Source organism: Dioscorea cayenensis, chromosome 7 (assembly GCF_009730915.1).
Source record: "Dioscorea cayenensis subsp. rotundata cultivar TDr96_F1 chromosome 7, TDr96_F1_v2_PseudoChromosome.rev07_lg8_w22 25.fasta, whole genome shotgun sequence".
NCBI lineage: Eukaryota > Viridiplantae > Streptophyta > Magnoliopsida > Dioscoreales > Dioscoreaceae > Dioscorea > Dioscorea cayenensis.
This window is the reverse complement of record NC_052477.1, coordinates 810910-831775: the sequence shown is the minus strand read 5'-3', so window position 1 is coordinate 831775 and position 20866 is coordinate 810910. Positions and strand designations below refer to the sequence as shown.

Here is a 20866-nt window from a genome sequence, read left to right as displayed (position 1 = left end):
AAACATTTTCATTTTCCAAGTAAAAACACAACAACAACAACAACAACAACAACAACAACAACAAAAAAATTCTAGCACAAGAATTACTATAGCTGCAGGGACATGAAAAGTCTCATCTTTCTTCCACTTTGGAAAGCAATGACAATTGCACAAGTTTGAACATCTTCTTTTGTTTCCTAGCATACTTCTGGGCACTCTTTTCTGATTACTATTATTACTATTTTAATTCTCAAACCAAAATAAAACACCAATGAACAAGGTAGGCCTACAACTCCATGAACAAAAGGCTACTACTAAATACACGTGTTGCCATAAAATTTTGTCTTGCAGCAACAACACCATAGTTTTGCTTTGCTTTGTTTTCTTCTCACAATTCTGCAAAACAATAGCAAAGCAGAAGAAAAGCAAGTGCCAGACATAAGAGGCAAAGATCATGTGCATAGAGAGACCTGATGGGTTTTGTATTCTAAAACAAAAATGCACAATGAACAGCACATATAAAGTGTAGAGTGTTTTTATTTTTTACTTACCAGCAGCTTCATGGAATGATATGAAATATAAAGTGTAGAGTGTTGTAAACTTGATTTGTCCAACATCACAAAGGATACACATTGGCCAGGGTCCATAACATCACATCACATCAGATTGATCAGAGTGGTCATTTCTGGCAGGCCCACAAGGAAGGGGGAGAGTCTGGATCATTTGGGGTGTTTAAAGAGAGAATGGACGCATTCAATTGTCTGTTTGTCAGAAAACCACAGCAAAAGCATTCCACCTTGAAGCCAAGTCTCATGATCTTTTAGAGAGAGTGTGGGATCCTCCAAAAACTAATTCCTTTTTTTTTTTCTTATGAGCAATGAGTGGTGAACATGCTGATCATATCTAAATTTGCTTTTATGGTACTTTGACCAGAAGAGAGATGGTAATCAGGAGCCTCAAGAAAAAGAAAAGTAATGCTGCTGCTGCTGCTGCTGCTGCTGCTCATCACCTTTCAACTCTTTTTTCTCTCTGTGCTAGACTTGTTTTCATCCTCACCTCCATCTTCATTGAAGACTTAGTGGTCACTCAGAATCAATGATGATATATGCAAATGTGTCCTTGGATGGATGGCCACAAGCACTCACTAGTAGCACTGTTGTGTGGGTGCCTGACTTGGCATGATAAATACATGACTGCAGTGCACTAAGGATCATTTCGGCTGCAGTGAGTAGCGAAATCCAGGACGAAATTCATATTTCATACACACCTTATGCTTCTCTCTGTAACAGCTCAGTGCACTGGAGCAATTTGTAGAAGCAAATGCAGAAACAGGGGACCACTTTTTAGTTCAACTTATACCCATATGCATTGCATTATTTGATTGTTACTTCACTATTTTAATGAGCTCTCCGTTGTGTCTCCATCCATCCATTAGATCCTTCTTTCTTTTTTTCTTTTCTTTTCTTTTCAAAATCTACAAAATAATAACAAAACAACAATGTGTATATATGAATGGTAGAAAACAACAGAAATACTAGTTCTTTTTCTTGTTGTATTAGAATTTCTACTTAATGACTTGAAGTAGAGATCAGAGAAATACCAACTGTTTGATTCTTTATATCATCACTAATCACGCATGACTGTTTTGCTGAACATATATATGCACATGGATTGCATTATTTGATTGTCGCTTACTATTCCGATGAATCTCCATCCATCCATTACAGCCTTCTTTTCTGTCTTGATCTACAAAATAATAAGGAAACAGAGAAAAAGGAGTCTCATTGTTATTTAGCAGATAGTTATGATGAAAAAGGATATACAAGAGACAATAAAGTTTGTATTAGAAGAAGTCTCACTTTGTGAATTTCTTCTGAATTGCTTGCAGTAGAGAGGTCAAAGAAATACCAACTGTTCTTCATATTGTCACTAATCACAAAAGCTTGTTTTGCTGAATGATGAGAGGTAAGAATGCCAAAATGATATCAAAGAAACAATAAACAGCAACAATGAGAATTAGTGTCAATTCATACGGAACAACATAAAAATCCAACAAGCATATACTGCAATGATCTAATGTCCAGATGAGCAGATATTCAGTAAGATCATTTTATGTTTCTATCAGTCACCAATGACGAATAATTGGTTTGGCCAATAATGAGAAAGACTCCCTAAGTTAGATCAAAAAGGGAAAAAGTACATCAAATCATAAGAAACAGAACAAAATGCATCACAAGAATGTACAACAAGGGAGCTAATGTTCAAAGTCTTGGTAAATAATGCCCAGGAATATCTTGTACAAATAAACAGTTTTGTATGGGCTCAAATCAAAGAAAAGATGAAAAAATTTTGTAAGATACTGACAAGTTTGTCTCAAATGATAAAGAGTATGAAAACAAAACTTTATAAAGCAATTCAGTAGCCAAAATTGCATAATTAAGAAAAAAAAAATGTGCAATGTGAAAAGTAAAATCATACTCATAAAACAACATTAGATATGAATTCTATTTCGGAAACATATTAGCAAAATGACAAGTTTGAGGAGATAATTTAGCATTGAATTGAAGGAAATTTATGTATCATCCGGAGAAGAACTGGCAATCCAAATACTCACCCTATTTGCTTGATTTCTCTCTTAATAATAACCAGCTTTAATCTTGGCCAATTCTCAAGAATCTCAACTAATGCTCATCCAGGCAAATCTCCTTACCTGTTGTATACCAATTCTGCATTACAGTCATGAAAACTAACTGAATATGTTTATTGATATTCTTGATCACAATTCCAGAAAAGATGAGATAAAGCAAAGATGAAAATATTTTACAACCAAGTTTTTATCTGCATAAATACAAGAGCCACATGTTCCGCAAAAATCATATGTACACCAAATAAAATATTAGATAATGAATGGATACAATTTAAGAAACTGTTGCATCAAAGAACAAAAAATGGTATCCCCTTATCTCATGATAAGAGTATGTGTCGCTCTAGAAGCCACAAGAGCACAAATAGAACACGTTTCAATCTGTCATACCTCATGACAAGGCACTTATTTTGCTGACTTTATAAAACATCTTAAAGTTTCAAAAGTTAAACTCAAGGTTTATTACAAGTTAAATCATGAAGATATAACATAAGAAAATCTAGCAACAATTTTATAGCAGAACAAAGAGCAATGGTTGATAAACACCAATATAGCAAAACAAGTATAACTTTAGAGAAGAAAGAGAGCATCAATAAACAGAAAGGAAGAAGTTTACTCCTCACCAAAGTATATGGCAATTGAATTGGTGTCTTAATGCCCAACTTGGATTAAGTTGAATACAATAGAACTCCTCATGTCCTTCAGCATCATTGCTAGAGACCCCACTAATACAAAAATCAACTTCCATAATGGACCACGTTTTAATAGTATAAAGGACATTCTTCTCAAAAAAGAGCAACTCAGAGTAGAACGGTACCATCATACTTAAAAATATGGTCCCATCCAACCTGCGAAGAGATAGTGATCATCGTATCCTTGAACACGACAACAAATATTGCAAATGGGAGACAACAAACAATAGCTAACTTCTTGTGCCACACTACTTTAATGACTTAACATTTAAGTCCAAGACATATACACAGTATAAATCCTCGCAGAATTCTCAGAAACATCAGAGATCTAGTCTTTCATAACTCCAAACTTGGTGTTTTATCATTGTTTCCTCCATGTAATAGTTACAGGAAACAGAAAAGTGAGCAAAAAGTCCACTCATTCCATGGTTAGAGTGAGATCAGTTCAATCAATTATCACCCAATATCACATGCAAATATGACACAAAGCTTATTAGGAGATACACCAATTAAGAAAATAGCAATTGTGGACAAGCTCCTGCCAAATCACCATGCGTGTTAAAGATGTGTGCAATAATAGGGGATCTCAAATAAACCCCAAGTTATATACATGTTTAGCATGCTAATTTTGAGAATTTAATAACAATTAAAGATCTTGATCCAACAATATATTGAGACCTTTCTCTCATAGAGCAAAAACAAAAAAGGAAAGAAAACATGCTACCGTATATGGAGTGCATAGACAATTTACACATAGGAAATGACAGTTTAAAAAAGTGTTGAACAAAATTAAATTCAGAGATGTGATACCTGTTTTCAGATTCTTGATCTCTCCATATTTCTTAAAGCAGAAACATGAATATTGGCTTAATTCTGATACTAAAATATTGCACCTCCAACTTGATATATTGAACAATATGTACAGCTAGCCCTAACGCCTCAAAATTTACATTTAGATGATACAATGCTTGCAAGTTTAAATTTTAAAATGTAAATGATGACATAATAGAATTCTACATGTAAATAATTAGTCATAACCATCAGTTTTCATACTAGAAATTCAAGCCTGAGGCAGAGCAACTTTCTTTGGTTCTGATCTCCGTGACCTTTTATAAGACATGGTTTTCTTCGGTTCAAATATATACAGCTTCTCATCTAGTTTTGACACATCAAGAGAAAGTTTATTTCTGACAAAAGCATCCAGGTCAAAATTGTTTAGACTGCCAGCATTTTCTTCATTTCCCACAATCGTGTCAATAAGCAGGGTAGATGACGAGTCACTTAAAGCTTCTGCGGTATTGTTATTCATGGTTTGCACTTTTCTCATGATGTCAGAAGCCTTAAAATCAGAGGTTTCACCAAGGCTTAGAAGCCTCTTTATACTATCAAGAGCTGGATCGATGATGTCCAGGAAACCCATAACCCATGAAGCATCATCCACAATTTCTGTACGCTGAAGATGCACAGGGGAAGTTATATTCACCTTATACATGAAATGATGCTGTATCGGATACAATTTGGGCATATTATGCAGGAAATAAAATCAACAATATATAACATTCCTATATGACTGAATAGCAGTAAGAAAATTATTAAACAAATTCTCCTGATCAAAAGATCTAAAAGTAAGGGAATTTGAGAATTTCACTTGCAGATAAGAGTTGTACGATAAACATGCTAATTAGATAAATAGATGCATAAATGGACATTCAGATATTCAAAAAATATGCCACATGCATAGAACAGGTTCCCTTCATTAGTTATCAAAACTAAACACCTTCCTACCACCAAGACAAACACACATGAATATCAAAATTATTATAAAACATTTAATGGAAAATTAAGGACACATGATAACCATATTAATTCATACAGACTACTCTTTTGTATGAGAGCCTCAAAGATTTTAAGTTATTAATGCCTAAATAGGCCAATCCTAATTTAGAAGTTAATGGTAATAAACTCGTAGACATCACACATTAGAGGAATCACAAGTAAAAGGTAATGGTATCATTCACCTCCCAATGACCAATCACATGCAGATACAGAAGAAAACAAGATGGTATCCCAGTTACAAACCTGCTGAAAATAAAGGTCACGAATTTCTTCAGCTCGAATAGAATTGCCTTGTTCTTCCTCCAATGATGCCCACGTCATCCATGTTACGTAACTTTGGGAATTAATATTAAGGGAAGACCTAAACAGTCTTCTAGCAGCTAATAAATTGCCATCTCTTTGTTCTAAAACACCCCAAGCCTGACACAGGAAAAAAAATCACATTACATAATTAATATTGATATGGAATATAAATGATAGAGAAGCCTAAGATAAATAATTCTTCTTCAAGCAAGCGGTTGAAGTTTTAAGAGTGAAAATCAGGACCAAACCTTGTGATTTCCCCATGAAAATCCTTCCATGGCTGTTGAATAATATATATCCAGAGCTAAGATGCTAGATAATCTATCATTTAGGCATGAGCAACATGCATTAATTCATGCACAAAGTAAATGACAAGTTTTTTGGAGGATTCATTTATTTTATTTTAAAAAAAGTAGTTATATAAAATCAACTGAGCTATAGAAATCCTAGAGACATATCTCGAGGGACTTAACTTTATCTGAAAGGTAATTCATAAAAAGTGTGATTGCGGTGATAATTCTAGTAGGCATATGTGATAAAATACTAAAATTTCCATATTATAATTTCCTTAGTGTGACAATTTAACATAAATTGCCACTTCACACAGTCAAAAACCCAGAGTAATCAGCCTGTGATCCTTCAAATATAAACACCAACGTCGTTTAACCAGGCAACTACTAATTCCTTGTCAGCACCAGTATTACACTTCCAACAAACCCATATTGAATAGGAAGAGTTCAGGCCCATCTTTTTTTTTTTTCTTGTTGAAGCAAATGAGAAAAATTAAAAAGTTAGCATCATTTTGTAGTCAGATCGGGACAAAAGGGATTCATCAGATAAGAATGTGGTGTTGCAAAAATAGATCCATTTCCAAGAAGTTGGCAGGATGGAGTTTGTTTCCAAGAGTTCTCAGAAAGTGAGCACATTATGTGTAGATCACATAGCATGGTATTATAAATGTACTATACAAGAAAAAAAACATCAATAATATAAAACATGGGTCTATAGTGTAGATGGAATAATATAACTCTTAATATTCAAAACATAACAGCCTATTGATAGAAAATGCTCATAGGATGATCATACATGTCAGTTCCTTATCCTAAAGAGATGAGCTGTATAAACAGATCCATATTGGCAATTGAAAATAAGTACTTAACAAAAAAAAAAAAATCAAAAATTTCCAATAAGTATGATCTGCCTGTAAATTCTAAATCAATAGAAAGAATATGATCCCTAGTTCCTTATCTTAACTGAGAACAATGAGTGATCAATAAACCAATCCGTGTCTGCTATGGATATTAATAATGAGTACCAAGCGCAAAAATAGAGAGAACAACAAATAATAATGGACCATTGTGGTATATATTTTCCAAGTTATCAACTATCAATAACAACCTTGATATATACCTGCAAGCATCGTGCAGCACTTTCAGTTGTTGAATTGATTGATAAAGCCCTTTGATAGAGTGCCCTAGCTGCACTTAGATTTCCTTCTTTCCACTCCATCCAACCCCAAGCCTGCAGCAACCAATCTTCAGGTAAGGCCCAACTAATCATTTACAAACATGAGCGACCTGAAATTGTGTGATAAACACCATTGGCCTTGAAGAACGGCCCTCTTAAATGGCATGACACAGAATAAGTTTATGTCATCAACTTCCTTAAGGTCTAACCAATTCCAAAATAAACCAAAGAAAGGGTCAATTACGTGTCAAGACAGACTAGCATAGATGCTTTGGTGATCCAGATGCTTATTCACCTAGTATTTAGCTGTCAACTACAGAAAGTTTGCTCAAAAGTCTACAAAATGTCTATGTTTCAAGAGGAAGCCTTCTTCCAGGAGAATGGTTGCTAGTTTCAGAAACCAACAAGACAAAATCAAAATCAACTAGTTTGGGTGACCCTATATAAAGGCTTGGCCACTCACCAAGATGCCTAAGCCTTTTCCACAAATTCATTTTGTGGGGCTTGCACCCAGGATCACAGGGACTTTTTGCCAACCATGTTTCGAATTGCTTTTTGACTTTTCCATATTAGCCATTAGCATGAACATAGATTCCAGAAAATTTAAATATATATACATGGATATATCTCAAACTTACATCCACACCCAAGCATTTCATAGTACATGTAAAAGAACATCCAAACGTATATATTGGATGAAATTTATATTGTCAAGAACATGGGTTACATCTAATTATCAATTGTTAGGAACATCAAACAGACACAATTATGACAGTTTGATAAACAATCTCAGTACATTCCAGGATGATCATATTACCCAAAATCAATGTGATATATCATGTATTCCAAGTTCTAAATCAAAATTAGCCTTCACAACCATGCAGTGGTGAGACTTCTTAGACTAAGAATATAAGAGGAACCAAAAAAAAAAAAAAAAGTTCAGAAGGCAAGGCCTCAAAGTTGTGTTTGAACAGGGCAAACAATAGACACTGCAAGAAAGTGCAATGGCCATTAAGTTCAAGTACAATGAACTGAACTTTATGCTTTCTGCAGTCTGCACTACATTTACAAAAATCAGCTCATCTAAATTTCCTTTATTATTTTACTTTCAGCTTGTTTCTCTTCCTCTTTGGCCATCTGTTCTGTTTAACATTATTCCGTTTACTACTTCAACAGATCCTTATAATAGGAGATAAGACCAATCAACAAGTCATAAAATTTTGAATTTGAGATAACCAACATAACCTTGGGATTAAAAGATCTCATTTCACTTGTAACTTTTAAGTGAGTTGAGCAAGTATTTTTACTAGGAATTTGGCTTGGATCAAATTTGGCATTTGAAATGATTCTAACCTTCTGTCAGCACACGACATATACTGTCTTGTGAAATGCACACTATCTACAATGAACTCAACTTCCGGATGCTGCATAAACACAGGAATCACAACATTCCCCTTGGGAGTCAACTGCATTAGCAACTTGTTCTCCCATAGTTTAATGCAAACCAATTCTCAGGGAGTAGGATTACAATGAAAACATAACTTGGATTTTATTCAAGTTATATGAGAAACTTCAAGAAATCTCAAACAATAGCAGGGATCTTCTATTAAAGCATAGCCATCTAAATTTTATAAAAATTGAAAATGGACTCAGTTTTGAATTCTAATCTAAAGTTTACCCAACTTACCAGTATGTTCTGCATGATAATGACAAGAAAATTTCCACAAGAATTTATGCTCAAAAGGTAAACAGTGTCAATGAACTGGGAGAGATGTTATCCAAAGACATGAGAAGACATCCTCTTACCATCCAAACTGGTTGGTGCTTTGGGTCTATTTCAGATGCTTTCCTAAAGATTGCTCGAGCTAGGTTTGGTGAAGCATGCTTGTATTCAAGCAACGCAAGAGATTGTAAGAGAACAGGATCCCTAGGGTTCAATGCATGACCAATCTTTAGAAGTTTCTTTGCTTTATCAACATCACCTTGATTAGCCTCAAATATAGCCCAGACATGCCAGGCAAACCTGTTCTTTGGACTGGCTTGGACGGCTTTCTGCAATTAAAATGGTCACTTATTCAAAAACAAGATAATTTCCAAGAAAGCACATTAAGAAAAAAGAGCAGATGGTTTTAGGTAGGTCTACCGTATGAAAAATGGAAGTAAATAAATATACACGTTCTAAATAAGTAATAAATTTCAATGTACCAGGAATCCATCAGTCTCATTACTTCGACTAAAAGGAATTAGAGGAAGTCAATCCAAACGCAAGCAAATGTTAAGATTCATAATTTTGGAAACATCTCTTCAAGATCTTGTCAACTCAACTACTTCACGGGGTCATGAAGCATAGTGCAGCTTTTCCCTTCTTTCTTTAACACTGCTTATAAGGAAGTTGTCAAATGCCTCAGTTGATGATTTTTCTAAAGCTTAAAATTAGATACTGATTTGGCTTGATTGGTATTACTATTTCTCCTTTGCTTTAATTGTGAAATGCAGCAAGCCTATATATTTTAGATGTTGGGTGCTATGTGAAACAATCCAGCGTATTCCTATTATCCTTTGTGCAGTATCATCTCAGTTTACGAGTAATTTGGTTCATGATCACAACCAATTTAAGAATAAGACCTTTGCATATCCAACTTGCAGGACAAGCAGTAGAGCACTATCTGAAGTGGCTGGCAGTCCACAACCACCGTGTGGTGCCCCAGACATCTTTCAGAAGAAAATGACTAGACTATTGGATTTAGGAGGTATTAATGCAACACTATCTTCAAGATCACAACTTTTTGTCCAGATCCAATTTTCATATGAAGATAAGAATCAAAGAACAGATCACAAACTATCATAAAATAAGTTTCAGAGCCTAGAAAAGTTTGGCTTGTATCCTAGCTCATTTAGTTTTTCAAGCCTGAAACTGATAGCACGGGCCTGGTTCAATATGAACTCAATCTGAATTCTGATTATTTTCTCAGGCCACTCTGTAGAGCATCAAGCAAATACCTACATGCAAGAAACTTAAAGTACTTAACTATGGAAATTGTAATATTAATTGTGTAAACTACAAATGTAAATATATAGCTATTGTTAAAAAAAACCATCCAGTTTGTGCTCATAAAATGTACAAGAGAAAAATATCTAGAGTTTTGCGTATAGTCACATTGAAAAATTTGATATTTCAAGTTAAAGCATCACTTCTCAAAAGATATAACAGGTAATAGCCAACAGCTAAAATTTTGAATGGCTGATAAATAATCCACGGTGCAGAATGGAAAAAAATAAAGAAAAACCAAGCGAGTGCAAATAATTTTCTAAAAGTGAGGAGCAAGAATTTCAAACTTTTCAGGGCCTTAACAAGCAAAAAATACTATTTTCATATGTTAACTTTTGTTTTTGATATATTAAACAACAAAGATAATGACTAAAAAATGCGGTTATCTACTGGAACATTCATCAATTCTGTCACATTTGTAGATTTGGCCAAACTAGCTTAGCACAACAAGTGATGTCTTATATTAGTTCATGAATAAGATTCATATTATGATTGTTTCTCTAAATAAATTCAATGTAAAATTTTCATCAAACTTTGGCACAGAGCATACAAGTTTAAAATATTATAAATGGTTAATAAGCTGATTAAATCAAATATATAGGTAAAGCAAAGATAACCTGGAGAGGAAATCTTCACCTCAAAAAGCTTCCTAGCTGCATAGTTGTTCTCTTGCTGCATTTCCACTTGTGCCCATGCCTGCAATAAAAGACATACAATGATAATAGATCTAGTCCACTAAGAAAAGCATTCAGAATTACCATGTGGAAAGCCAGAGAAAAGCAGCACTCACAAGCCAGCTGGCACAACTTTTGGGATTACATAGAGTTGCTTGTTTAAACAAATATCTAGCCTGCTCAAACCTACTTCCTTTAGCTTCAAGTAAAGCAAGCGTTTGATAGATGTACTCATTTCCACCACAATATTTGAGTCCTTTACCAAGCAGGTTTCTGGCCTTCTTAATATTATTTTGCTTTATCTCCAAAACTGCCCATCCATGCCAAGCAGCGACATGCCTCTTATCAGCTACGGTGGCAGCATCAAAAAGTTCTCTTGCCTTTCTGATATTCCCAACCTTATTTTCCAGGACTGCCCAGCACTGTTTATTTCAGAGCGCAGATGCACCAATCAGATTGCTTTAAAATAGCTAATCAATGAAAATAAGCATATTTGCATTGTTGTAGTTACAATGATGCACATTAATGAATAGGTAGCTTGTTGGATACAAAAAGAGACAAGGTAAAACTTTGATTTGGAAAGGAATCATCGTCATTTATCCTGACCAATAGATAAAAAACCACAGAAATATGCATAAATGAAAGTGATAACTAACAGCTAATGTGGTAATAATGGTAAGTTTATCATGTCACCAATAGGTACTACATTGCATCCCCATTAGCCTATAAATCTAAAGGAAATGAATATAAAAAAAATATGCAATAACTAAAAGTATAGATTAATTTTCAATTTTCATTTCGCATAGATGGATGATGAGAAACATCAGGAAAAACACAAGAAAATAAGTACCAAATTGTCTTTGGGCAATTTTCCTTTCTTTCAATTATTGCTTGGGAAGAATTTTCAATTAAGCATAATTAATATGCTTATTTCTCACATTACCTAGTAATAAAGAAATTTATTTACAGTATAGAGAAACAAAAACAATAAGAATTCAATCCTTAATACCTTGTCCCATAGAATAAATCTATTGCCAAATAAGCTGGTGAATTGTCAATACACGATTAGAAAATTAAGGTGATTGTGTCAATACCTGCCAAATATAGGGATTTTCTCCCTGTGTTGCTTGGCAACCTTTTTCATATACTGTTCTAGCTTCTCCAAATTTTGACTGCTTGGTTAAAAGCTTCCCGAGTGCCACATATGGTCGTCCATCTTCAGGCCAAAAAAAGATGCACTGAAAGTTGCCTTCTCAATTAGATGAAGTGCCATATACATTGGATGTTCTGTTGTTCCCAAGAATGCAATTGCTTTCATAATATGACTAAATTTAGTAATTCTCAATCAAACAGACCTAGAGACCTAGAGATAGCCTATGTACAAAATTTACCCATACTGTTTCAAGGGAAAGCACTATAAAATATCATTGAGGCAAGAAAAGAAGAAGAAAAAAGGTTCCAGTGAAATACAAACAAAACCATCTGTAAGTGTGACGTTCCTTGCACACTGAGAACTTGAAAAAATGAATATTTAGGTTTAACAGAACCTTAAACTTCTTAGTGAAGATTTGATTTCCACAAATTTCTGCAGGAATGAACCCAGAAAAAGTTACAAACTTGTTTAGAATCAAAGAAAGACTCTTGAATGAGTGGCAGGTTGAACAAAATATTTTATTTTAACTCATGCACACATGAAGTAAGATTCTTGTTTATAATGCATTAGAAAAATTCCAAACCCAAAGAACTACTACAAATCAAGAAAAAAGACCTTACACTCTTACAGTGCAAACTTCATAAATCCAAACAACTTACCTTTCGAAGAATTTTTTCAGCTTCTTTGAACTCGAAATTCCTAGTAAGCACTTTAGCACGGTAGAGCCCCAGCTCCAAATTAACACGAAGAGGCCTCTCCTTCGGATCCATCTCCACCCTTTGAGGCTCAAACACCGGCATCTTCTTCGCGAGATCTTGAAGACCAGAGTTAATCTTTAAAGAATCTAACGACGAAGCTTCATCATCTTCTTGCAAGGATCCCTTCGCCGGCCTTCGAACCATGAGAACTCCCTCCACAGGCTTCTCCTTCCCTTCCACCTCGTCATCGTCCTCCTCTTCTCCGTCAGAGGACAACAGTAGGTCCGATTGGAGAGGGGAAGTAGGGGACGGTTGGGAGGAGCACTTGGGAGTTTTGAGAAGAGGAAGAGGGAGGAAGGAGAACCCATTGAAGGGGATCTTGCTAAGAGATCTTGAGAAACTAGGGTTAGGGTTAGGGTTTGGAGATGAAGAAGAGAAGAAAGGGAATTGGGTGGAATTAGGGCAAGAGAAAGCTTGCATTTTCTCTTGAAAACGAAATGCGAAGATGAACAGAGCCCAACGGCACTGAAAGAGCTCGGCGGGCTTTTTGGGCATGAAGAAGAGTGTATGAAATTATCATTTTGCCCTTGATCATTACTCAAAAGGACTTACTAAATTGATGGTTTTGAATCTTTTGATATCCAAAGGCAAGGATGATTTTGACATTTAAGTATGGAAATGAGTGGTCTGCATGAAGCCACGTCCTCGGTCTATCGTTAGGCTAAGTTCTGCAGCTTAGATATGCCACGTGGATGTTGATGATTGGCGAAATGGATTGTGATCCTCTTTGGCCTTTGGGGTGGAAAATTTATATATATATATATATATATATGATTAATTAAAGAAAATAGAATTATTGTCTGAAATAACTGGCCTTTTCCTTTATAATTCTAAAAATAGAGAAAATGCAGTATTGCGTCAAAATTATATTTAAAATTTTAATTAAATAAAAAATCAAGAAATTAAATTTATAATAGAACAGTGAAAGTCAATGGTTATGTAATATGTTAGCATTGAGTCACCTACATAATGTGTTCATTATAGTTTAAATTTTAACTCATACAGATGGAGGGCACATATATTGTAGAACTCAGCTCCTCGCATATACTCATCCCTAGCATGTGACTTGTTCAAATTTATTAATAATAATAATAATAATAATAATAATAATAAATAATAACAAGTAAACGGTGCTTTTTATTAGAAAATAAATAAATAAATAAACATGGCTTCCTTGAGGTGAGTATGATCAAGGCAGAGCTAGGGGTGGGCGAAGGGGGGTCATGTCCCCCCTCGTTTTTGTTTTATATATATATATATATATATATCAAATTAATGCATATAATATAAAAAATAATTTTAAAAAAATTGTGAAATTTTATTGTTTGTTGTTTTTTTTTTTTACAAATTAGTATATATAGTCTACAATATTATAATTTTAGACAAACATATTTATAAAATTTTATTGTTTAATCTTTTAATATTTAATAAATTAGTAATATAGTAACAATCTTTTTTAAAAAAAATTATTATGCAATAACTTGATTTTCAAAAAAATTAGTATATATATGCTATGCTATTTAAAAAAATATATAGTTTTAAGAAAATATTTATAAAAATTTAATATTTTCTTCATTCATTTTTAACTTGTCCTCTAAAAAAAATTTTATCTCCTTTTGAAAATCTCTCTCCCTTTGAAAAAATGTTTGGCCCCCCTAAAAAAAATTCCTGGCTCCGCCCCTGAGTATGATTACAAAGTATGACAAGTAAAATAAGATAATAATATTAACACTACTCATCAAAGTTGGTGTTATTGAAATCATTAAAACCAATTAAAGAATTTAATCAACAAATATAACAATAATAATGAAATTAAACTAGATGAACATGGTAACAGAACACTATCCTTGTATGTTTACCAAAAACAATAGTGTCAATCCTTAGTAATCTAAAGCACAACATTCAGCTATAGGCCAAACATGAAGAACTCTATCAACAAGACCAATAACCAATGCCACAATCACAAACAAGCTAGTCATTGTATGTGCCAATGTATGTCTACAAATGTTACATATACAACCTCACCAAGAAACAATTTTTATCTTCTTTGTATGTGTACCTGACAAATAACTGAAAGAATGTATCTCGCCCAAACGATAAAACACAATCAAGTTATAGCAAGTAAATTGGATTACATTCGATCGATGGGAGTGAAAGGGACGGCCTTCGATTTGGAAACCCAATATCCAATGAAAATGGAGAGGCATAAGGATACCGCGGAGAGGAGTAGAGAGAAGGCAGTTGCAGCATCCCAGGAATTCTGTGACTGTGCTTCAGAAAGAGATTGAAGAGATGAAGACATGATTTCCAGAGGCAACCATTGGCAACTGGCCGAGTAATGTTGTGAGCCACTCCAAGGTTTACCACCAGTCGGATACCACAAAGCGATGGCCACCTTGCTCGGCTGACCAATTACAAATTGAACATCCTGCAATCCAGAGAGATGATCGAAATGTTATTTATTATATTCACAGTTTTTTTTTTAGCGTAGCTTGTGTCATTGAAAAGAAAGGCTCACTTGTTGGAAATGATCCATTGTTCTCAGGGGCCTAGAGAATTCGAAATAGTAGGTACCCTTTTGGCCATTCATTGAATATGGACTATCTTCTTCTATTAAACCTGTGTACAAAGTTGCAGTTGTAAATTGCCTGCTTGGAACCAAACATGCAACCAGTTGTGCAATATAAGAAATTTACGGTTTTCTTTAGACCTTGATGATGTCTATTGGTTACATGATATAAGAGGGATAAAAATCGTAAAGTCACCATTTTGTTTTATTGTATCTTATATCCTATCTATCAAAGCATAATGAAAAATTCTCTGCCTGTGACTTTTCATCAAGTTAATGCTTCTACAGTGTGAAATTATTGCCGATTAAGTTTTAGCCAGGGTAGGACATTATACAGTTATACTGATAAACTGAACCAACAGAAGCTAGGAACAAATTCTTCAGCCAGAAGAGTCTGATGCAAAAGAAGCACCATAGAATCTGACAAAGTTGATTATTGTTCACTTGTTTCATGTCACACCATTTTATACTCAAACTTAACATGGATTTTAACTTAATAGGTAAATAAATTTAATGCAGGAAAGACTTTGGATTCTGTGCTCAGAAAACATTTCTTATAGAAAACTACTTTCATCACACATCTTCACACATAATAGTAGTTATATCACCTCCTAGTTCATCTGGTTTTGCATTCTAGCCATTTTGCCAACATAGAATGAGTTGAACTAGAAAAGACCACATCGATAAGTGAACAGTGCTGTCAACTAAAGGTACCTGAACGAGAGGTTATTGAACTGTGCCACCAAGCCCCTTGCCAATCATTTTGCGCATTTGATGTATTTGCTACAAAAACATAAAAATGAACTATGAATATGAATCTACTTTTGAGATTACAAGGGTGTTAAAAAATTTCAGCAAGCTGCTTTAAATTACAATGCTGAACCTATTACTCAGGGAAGAAAATTAATTTCCAGTATGAACTATAGAATGAGGCAAATGCATGCGCATCAACTGTTGATATGATTTTTCAGAATATGCTCTAACAATTATGAAAGAAACTAGGTACCTGAAGGACCCTTTCCATCAAGGAATCGGCAATGTGGGTTCCATGAATACACATCAACTAGATGACCAAACCTATTTAGTAAATAGCTTGAGAAACTCAAATTTCCAGAGGGAAGCAATTAACAAACAACATAGCCAGATTAGAACAAAGAGAATAACAAAGGAGAACCTGTCACTGCCAATTCCATCTCTATTGTCCAAGGGATTGCCACCATATAACCGTCCAGGAATCGCACTTCCAATTGAAAAATGCATTATGTCCACTTCATGGCCACGGCAACTTTTGCTAGTGCATTTACCAGGCATATCAGGGCATCCACCCATCTGCCAAATTGATCAGATAATTTAGATTTTTCCCTCAATATGTAACATAAGTACAACACAAAGATAAACTTTTACCTACAAATGGCTATCTAGCATTTCAGCTCTATAAGTGATAAGACTAATACTGGTAAAAAGCTAATCACTTGATGGCTAAAGTAATAGACAGCATACTCTCTACAAACAAAAGACAGAGCGTGCAAAATGCATATGCTATTCACATCTAACTTTCAAAAGAATAGCAGAAAGTACAACTAAAACTCACATTGTGGTATGAAGCATTTTCCCCGACTTGAAACATGAGAGCAACTGATGGACATTTGGTGTTTTCCCTGAATAAACAAACAGAAAAAGCATCAACTGCCTAAACTTTTTATAATTGAAACCATCTATTTAAAGGGCACATGGTGCGTAAACAGTCCTTTGCAAAGGCAAGCAAACAAGCTTCAAGCATAAAATTTTAAAACCCTCAGCATTTATCACGGCAACAAAAGAAAATTTTGAACATGAACAAACCATGAACAAGCCAGAAAAAAGGGCTGATCGAGCACATTACTCAAATACTGACAAACAATAAGGGTGGTCACATGTGTCAATGAAGCAGGTTGAAATTAAACAAATTACTTCAACAAACAGTTCGTCGTTGAGGTTATCACAGGACAACAACAAATACACACATCCAGATAAGAAGCATGATGCTAAACTAGAAAATCAGTAGGAAGATGAAACTGGCATCCGTTATAGAGCTATGCACTCCCTTCATTTACAACACGCTTTGATTTATACCACTACATCAATGCAAAAGCATAAAAGATTCCCCAAAACATAGAATAATTCATAAACACTATAAAATGTTGATGCCTCATTAAGAAAATTCATTAATTCCTCATGAAAACCACATTAATTATCCAGTAAAACATGAAAAATTATAATTCAATTACTCACCCTTTAGAGTACGCATAATTCCCATCAACTTGCATCAAGAAAAATACATTACTCCCATCATGCAAAGCCTACAAAAATCATCCAACAAAAACAAAAGTAGGCTTGAATTTCAATCACAATTACACATACATAACATAAAACACAACCCCAAATCAAGCACGGAACTTTAATCACTTTAGCTGAAAACCGAAAAGAAAAACAATCAGAACACTCCCAACCCCATGAATCCGCTCAAGGATTCGAATTAAAAACCAAAAAAAAAAAAAGTGGGAAATTTGAAATAAAGAAGACGAGCAGGAAAGTGTTAGAACCTTGACTGTGATCTTGCCGGAAGGGTAAGCCTTGTCGGCGTCAGGATCAAGGGCAGGGAGTAGAGAAAGCTCGGAACCCTCGACCTCAGCCCACTCATCCGGTTGCCCATCTACAGTGACAAGCCCAGGCCGGAACTCCGCGGTTAAGCGGATGTTGGGGTCAGCCTCGCAGGATCCGTCGCCACCATCACCATGGTCACCGTGGGACTTCGCCGGAGAGATCACCGACGAGAGGAGCAGCGCGGAGAGAAGAAGGAATCGGAGCATCGTCAATGGCGAGGAATCGAAGGAGAAAGAGACGATGGCGAGCAGAGATGCCCGTGAAGCGTAGAAACGGGGAATGGATCTATGTTCTTAAAAAGACGGTTTTGGCCTTGGAGGGATTTAGCGGGAACCATGGGTTTCTAGGAGTTTTGTGTAATAACTATGGTATAGGAGGGTATTTTCGTATTTGGGCTCTGACCGCTGCCATTGCTGACCAAGAAGTTTGTCGTGAGATCACCGCGGTCGGATTTTTTTATTAAATAATTTTTTTTTTACAATAAATAATTGAAGTTTTGAGAGGTTTGATTTTTAACAAGAATTGTTGATTTATTTTTGTTTTTATTTTTTTTTTTGTTTATGATATTTTATATTATGTTTATTTATTTATTTAAGTACCGATGATGTTATGTTTAAATTATTTTGTATGATCTAAAAGGTTAATACGTCAATGCAAAAAGTGTTTAAAAAATTCTAAATTTAAATACTACAATAGCGGTAATATATTTTTTATTATATGTGTGAATTTATAACTTAAATTTTATGGCATCGAATAAATGTGAATGGGTTATATGTTTAATTCTCTATATGTACACAAGCTTGTCATAGCATTTATCATGTTTATTAAAATAATAAAAAAATAAGTGTTATGGTTTTTATTTTTATTTTTAATGAAAATGGATTTTTTTAAAAAAAACACACTGAAAAAATTGAAAAAAAAAAACCCCACTGAAGACAAAGAGGTAACATTGATTTGTTTTATTAATAGGGAATATTTTTAATCCTATGGTTAACAATGTCATACTATTAATATTTTTGAAAAGGTGGATAAACCACTTAAATTAAAAAGAAACAACAAACAAAACCCAACCACAAGAAGTGGAACAAATAGGCACAACCCACAAAAGCACAAAACGAGGTAAACAACCGCCTCAACCTTCCCCTAAATACACCGCTGACTACTCAGTATGTGAAGATAACCCTGCATCCGGAATAGATGCTACAGTCTGCTCCTCCCCCGTCAAGCTCAAGAGCTCCAAACTTCTCCTGATGGTAGTAGCATGCTCCTCCATCTTTGCTCTCGATCTGTCACTAACTGCAGAAAGCCAGGATAATAAAATGCGATCAACCTTCACAATTAGAGCATGAGCAGACATCATAATATCATTAAACATGCAGTCATTCCTAGCAAGCCAGAGATTCCACACAATCGCTTTCACAACTAGAACCCCTAACTCTCTACAGGTTGGTCTGATAGATAATCTCCAAGTCCCCCAAACCAAATGGAGGCAGTCTGGCAGATCCGGGAACCCGAGCAAGCTAATAAAGTATCTCCACACCTGCTTTGCCAACGGGCAATGCAAGAAGAGATGATCCACCGTCTCCGTCGCCGCATTGCACAGGACAAATGTCGCCGTCGGCAGACGGTTACATCTTCTGATCTCTAAGTTCTCCAAAGTTAGAATCCTGTTCTTCCAAACAAGCCAATTAAAAATGTTTATTTTCTTCCGGCAATGACTTTTCCAGAAAGCTTTCGTCAACGGGCACCGAAGTCCACCATCATTCAGGAAAGAGTAAAATCACCATACTATTAATATTCTGATTTGTTATTTTTTAATGAACAAAATTTCTTTGTTTCCTTGTTCAATTTGCTATTGGTATATCACCATTTGTTCCTTGTGATTAATACCTATTATATTTATTAATTTAAATAATATGAGCATTACATACTAATGATTTTAATTTTGTACGATTTTTTTGTTTAAATGCACCAACAACGTTTCTTTTTCCTCTTTCCGTAGCTAAAACGACATTGCCATCTTAAACACTTTTTTAATGCAAATTTATAATTATTTTTAATAATTTATTAAAACAGATCTTGTTATGTATTTATCGCAAACTGTAATTAAATTAGATTTTTTTTAAAAAAAAAAAAAAAAAGGCAAAAAGCATCTGTTTCTGCATGCTACAGAAAAGACTTATTTTCGTACTGCTAACCGCTTGAACTAAATGGCTTTCGTTTAGATTAAAATTATTGCACTTGCCATCCTAAATATAACACAAATGTTTATATGAAGAAAAATAAATATTTACCTATTAATCCCTAAGTTTTGGGCTTTCCTGATATCATACTTTCCAATCCCTTATTTGTTTAATTTATTTTAATCTTAGTTTTTATATAATATCTAAAATATCCATTATTTCACTCGCCATTCTCGCACTTGGGTGCAAACCCATAGACACGCCAAAATAACTCATTGCTCTTTTGATCTGCACTGAAAAGTAATTTGATAATTTTTGAAATAAATGTGGATAAACCACAGATTTATTAAATAGATAAAGACAGTACAAAGTAGGAGACTCCTCTCACCAGGGGTGAGGAGAAACAGAATACAACAAAAGGAAGTAAAGAGACGAGGAGATAAATCTAAGTAGGCGGAAGACACCGTCTGGCATCTCAGGCCTTCCTAGAAAGACATCAGGAGCAACTACTCCTGAGCAGCATTAGGGTCGGAGTCTCCAACAGGATTTGGGCCTCTAGCGCTGAGAAAGTTGAGTGAGCGCTTGATCTTCTGAGAAGCTTCATTGAGAGATTGGTGGTGGCTATCAGCAGCTGTTGAGAACCAAGAGAGAAGCATATTAGCACTTTTAAACATAATGTTGTAGGGCGGTAACGCATTCAAGTGAAAAATACGCGTATTTCGTTCAATCCAAATGTTCCACAAGATTGCACGGGAGATAAGGTCCCAGAGGATACGGTGCTCAGAGGTGAGAGTTGATAGCCAAGTGTTCCACAGTAGAGTAATTGATTGAGGTGAAGAATTTAAATCTAAAGCCTGGGAGTAAAATGCCCAAATACGCTTAGAATAATCACAGTTGAGAAAGAGGTGATTCAGGC

At 34.8% G+C, this 20866-nt stretch overlaps 2 protein-coding genes across 4 annotated transcripts; both read right to left on the bottom strand.

Moving 5' to 3' along the window:
* Nucleotides 1-103: 103 nt before the first annotated feature.
* Nucleotides 104-13058, bottom strand: LOC120265946 (protein high chlorophyll fluorescent 107). Of its 3 annotated transcripts, XM_039273897.1 has the most exons (14): nt 12457-13058; nt 11739-11882; nt 10761-11066; nt 10607-10666; nt 8728-8973; nt 6865-6975; nt 5395-5571; nt 3247-4768; nt 2594-2705; nt 1839-1930; nt 1580-1725; nt 1247-1453; nt 531-1172; nt 104-375 (listed from the first exon to the last, which is right to left on the bottom strand). In XM_039273897.1, exons 1-8 carry the CDS (start codon nt 13048-13050, stop codon nt 4376-4378), a joined length of 2031 nt encoding a protein of 676 aa, XP_039129831.1. In that variant the 5' UTR covers nt 13051-13058; the 3' UTR covers nt 104-375; nt 531-1172; nt 1247-1453; nt 1580-1725; nt 1839-1930; nt 2594-2705; nt 3247-4375. The 3 variants fall into 3 exon arrangements, with proteins under 3 accessions (XP_039129831.1, XP_039129829.1, XP_039129830.1); XM_039273895.1 differs by having other exon boundaries at nt 531-1453; XM_039273896.1 differs by having other exon boundaries at nt 531-1453; nt 2594-2689.
* A 1532-nt stretch (nt 13059-14590) lies between these two features.
* LOC120264345 lies at nt 14591-18047 on the bottom strand. Its single transcript, XM_039272153.1, has 8 exons — nt 17707-18047; nt 17396-17463; nt 16716-16782; nt 16299-16453; nt 16131-16201; nt 15839-15907; nt 15074-15174; nt 14591-14983 (listed from the first exon to the last, which is right to left on the bottom strand). Exons 1-8 carry the CDS (start codon nt 17971-17973, stop codon nt 14687-14689), a joined length of 1095 nt encoding a protein of 364 aa, XP_039128087.1. The 5' UTR covers nt 17974-18047; the 3' UTR covers nt 14591-14686.
* Nucleotides 18048-20866: the final 2819 nt, after the last annotated feature.

Excerpts from the sequence above, each read along its gene's own strand:
- LOC120265946 (XM_039273895.1), bottom strand. The coding sequence starts at position 13,050 with ATGCCCAAAAAGCCCGCCGAGCTCTTTCAGTGCCGTTGGGCTCTGTTC. Across the intron at positions 11,067-11,738 it reads AAAATCCCTATATTTGGCAG|TGCTGGGCAGTCCTGGAAAA; the intron begins GTATTGACACAA and ends TGAAATAAACAG. Across the intron at positions 4,769-5,394 it reads GTGACCTTTATTTTCAGCAG|CGTACAGAAATTGTGGATGA; the intron begins GTTTGTAACTGG and ends GTGCATCTTCAG.
- LOC120264345 (XM_039272153.1), bottom strand. The coding sequence starts at position 17,973 with ATGCTCCGATTCCTTCTTCTCTCCGCGCTGCTCCTCTCGTCGGTGATC. Across the intron at positions 17,464-17,706 it reads CCGGCAAGATCACAGTCAAG|GCTTTGCATGATGGGAGTAA; the intron begins GTTCTAACACTT and ends TGATTTTTGTAG. Across the intron at positions 15,908-16,130 it reads TGATGGAAAGGGTCCTTCAG|CAAATACATCAAATGCGCAA; the intron begins GTACCTAGTTTC and ends ATGTTTTTGTAG.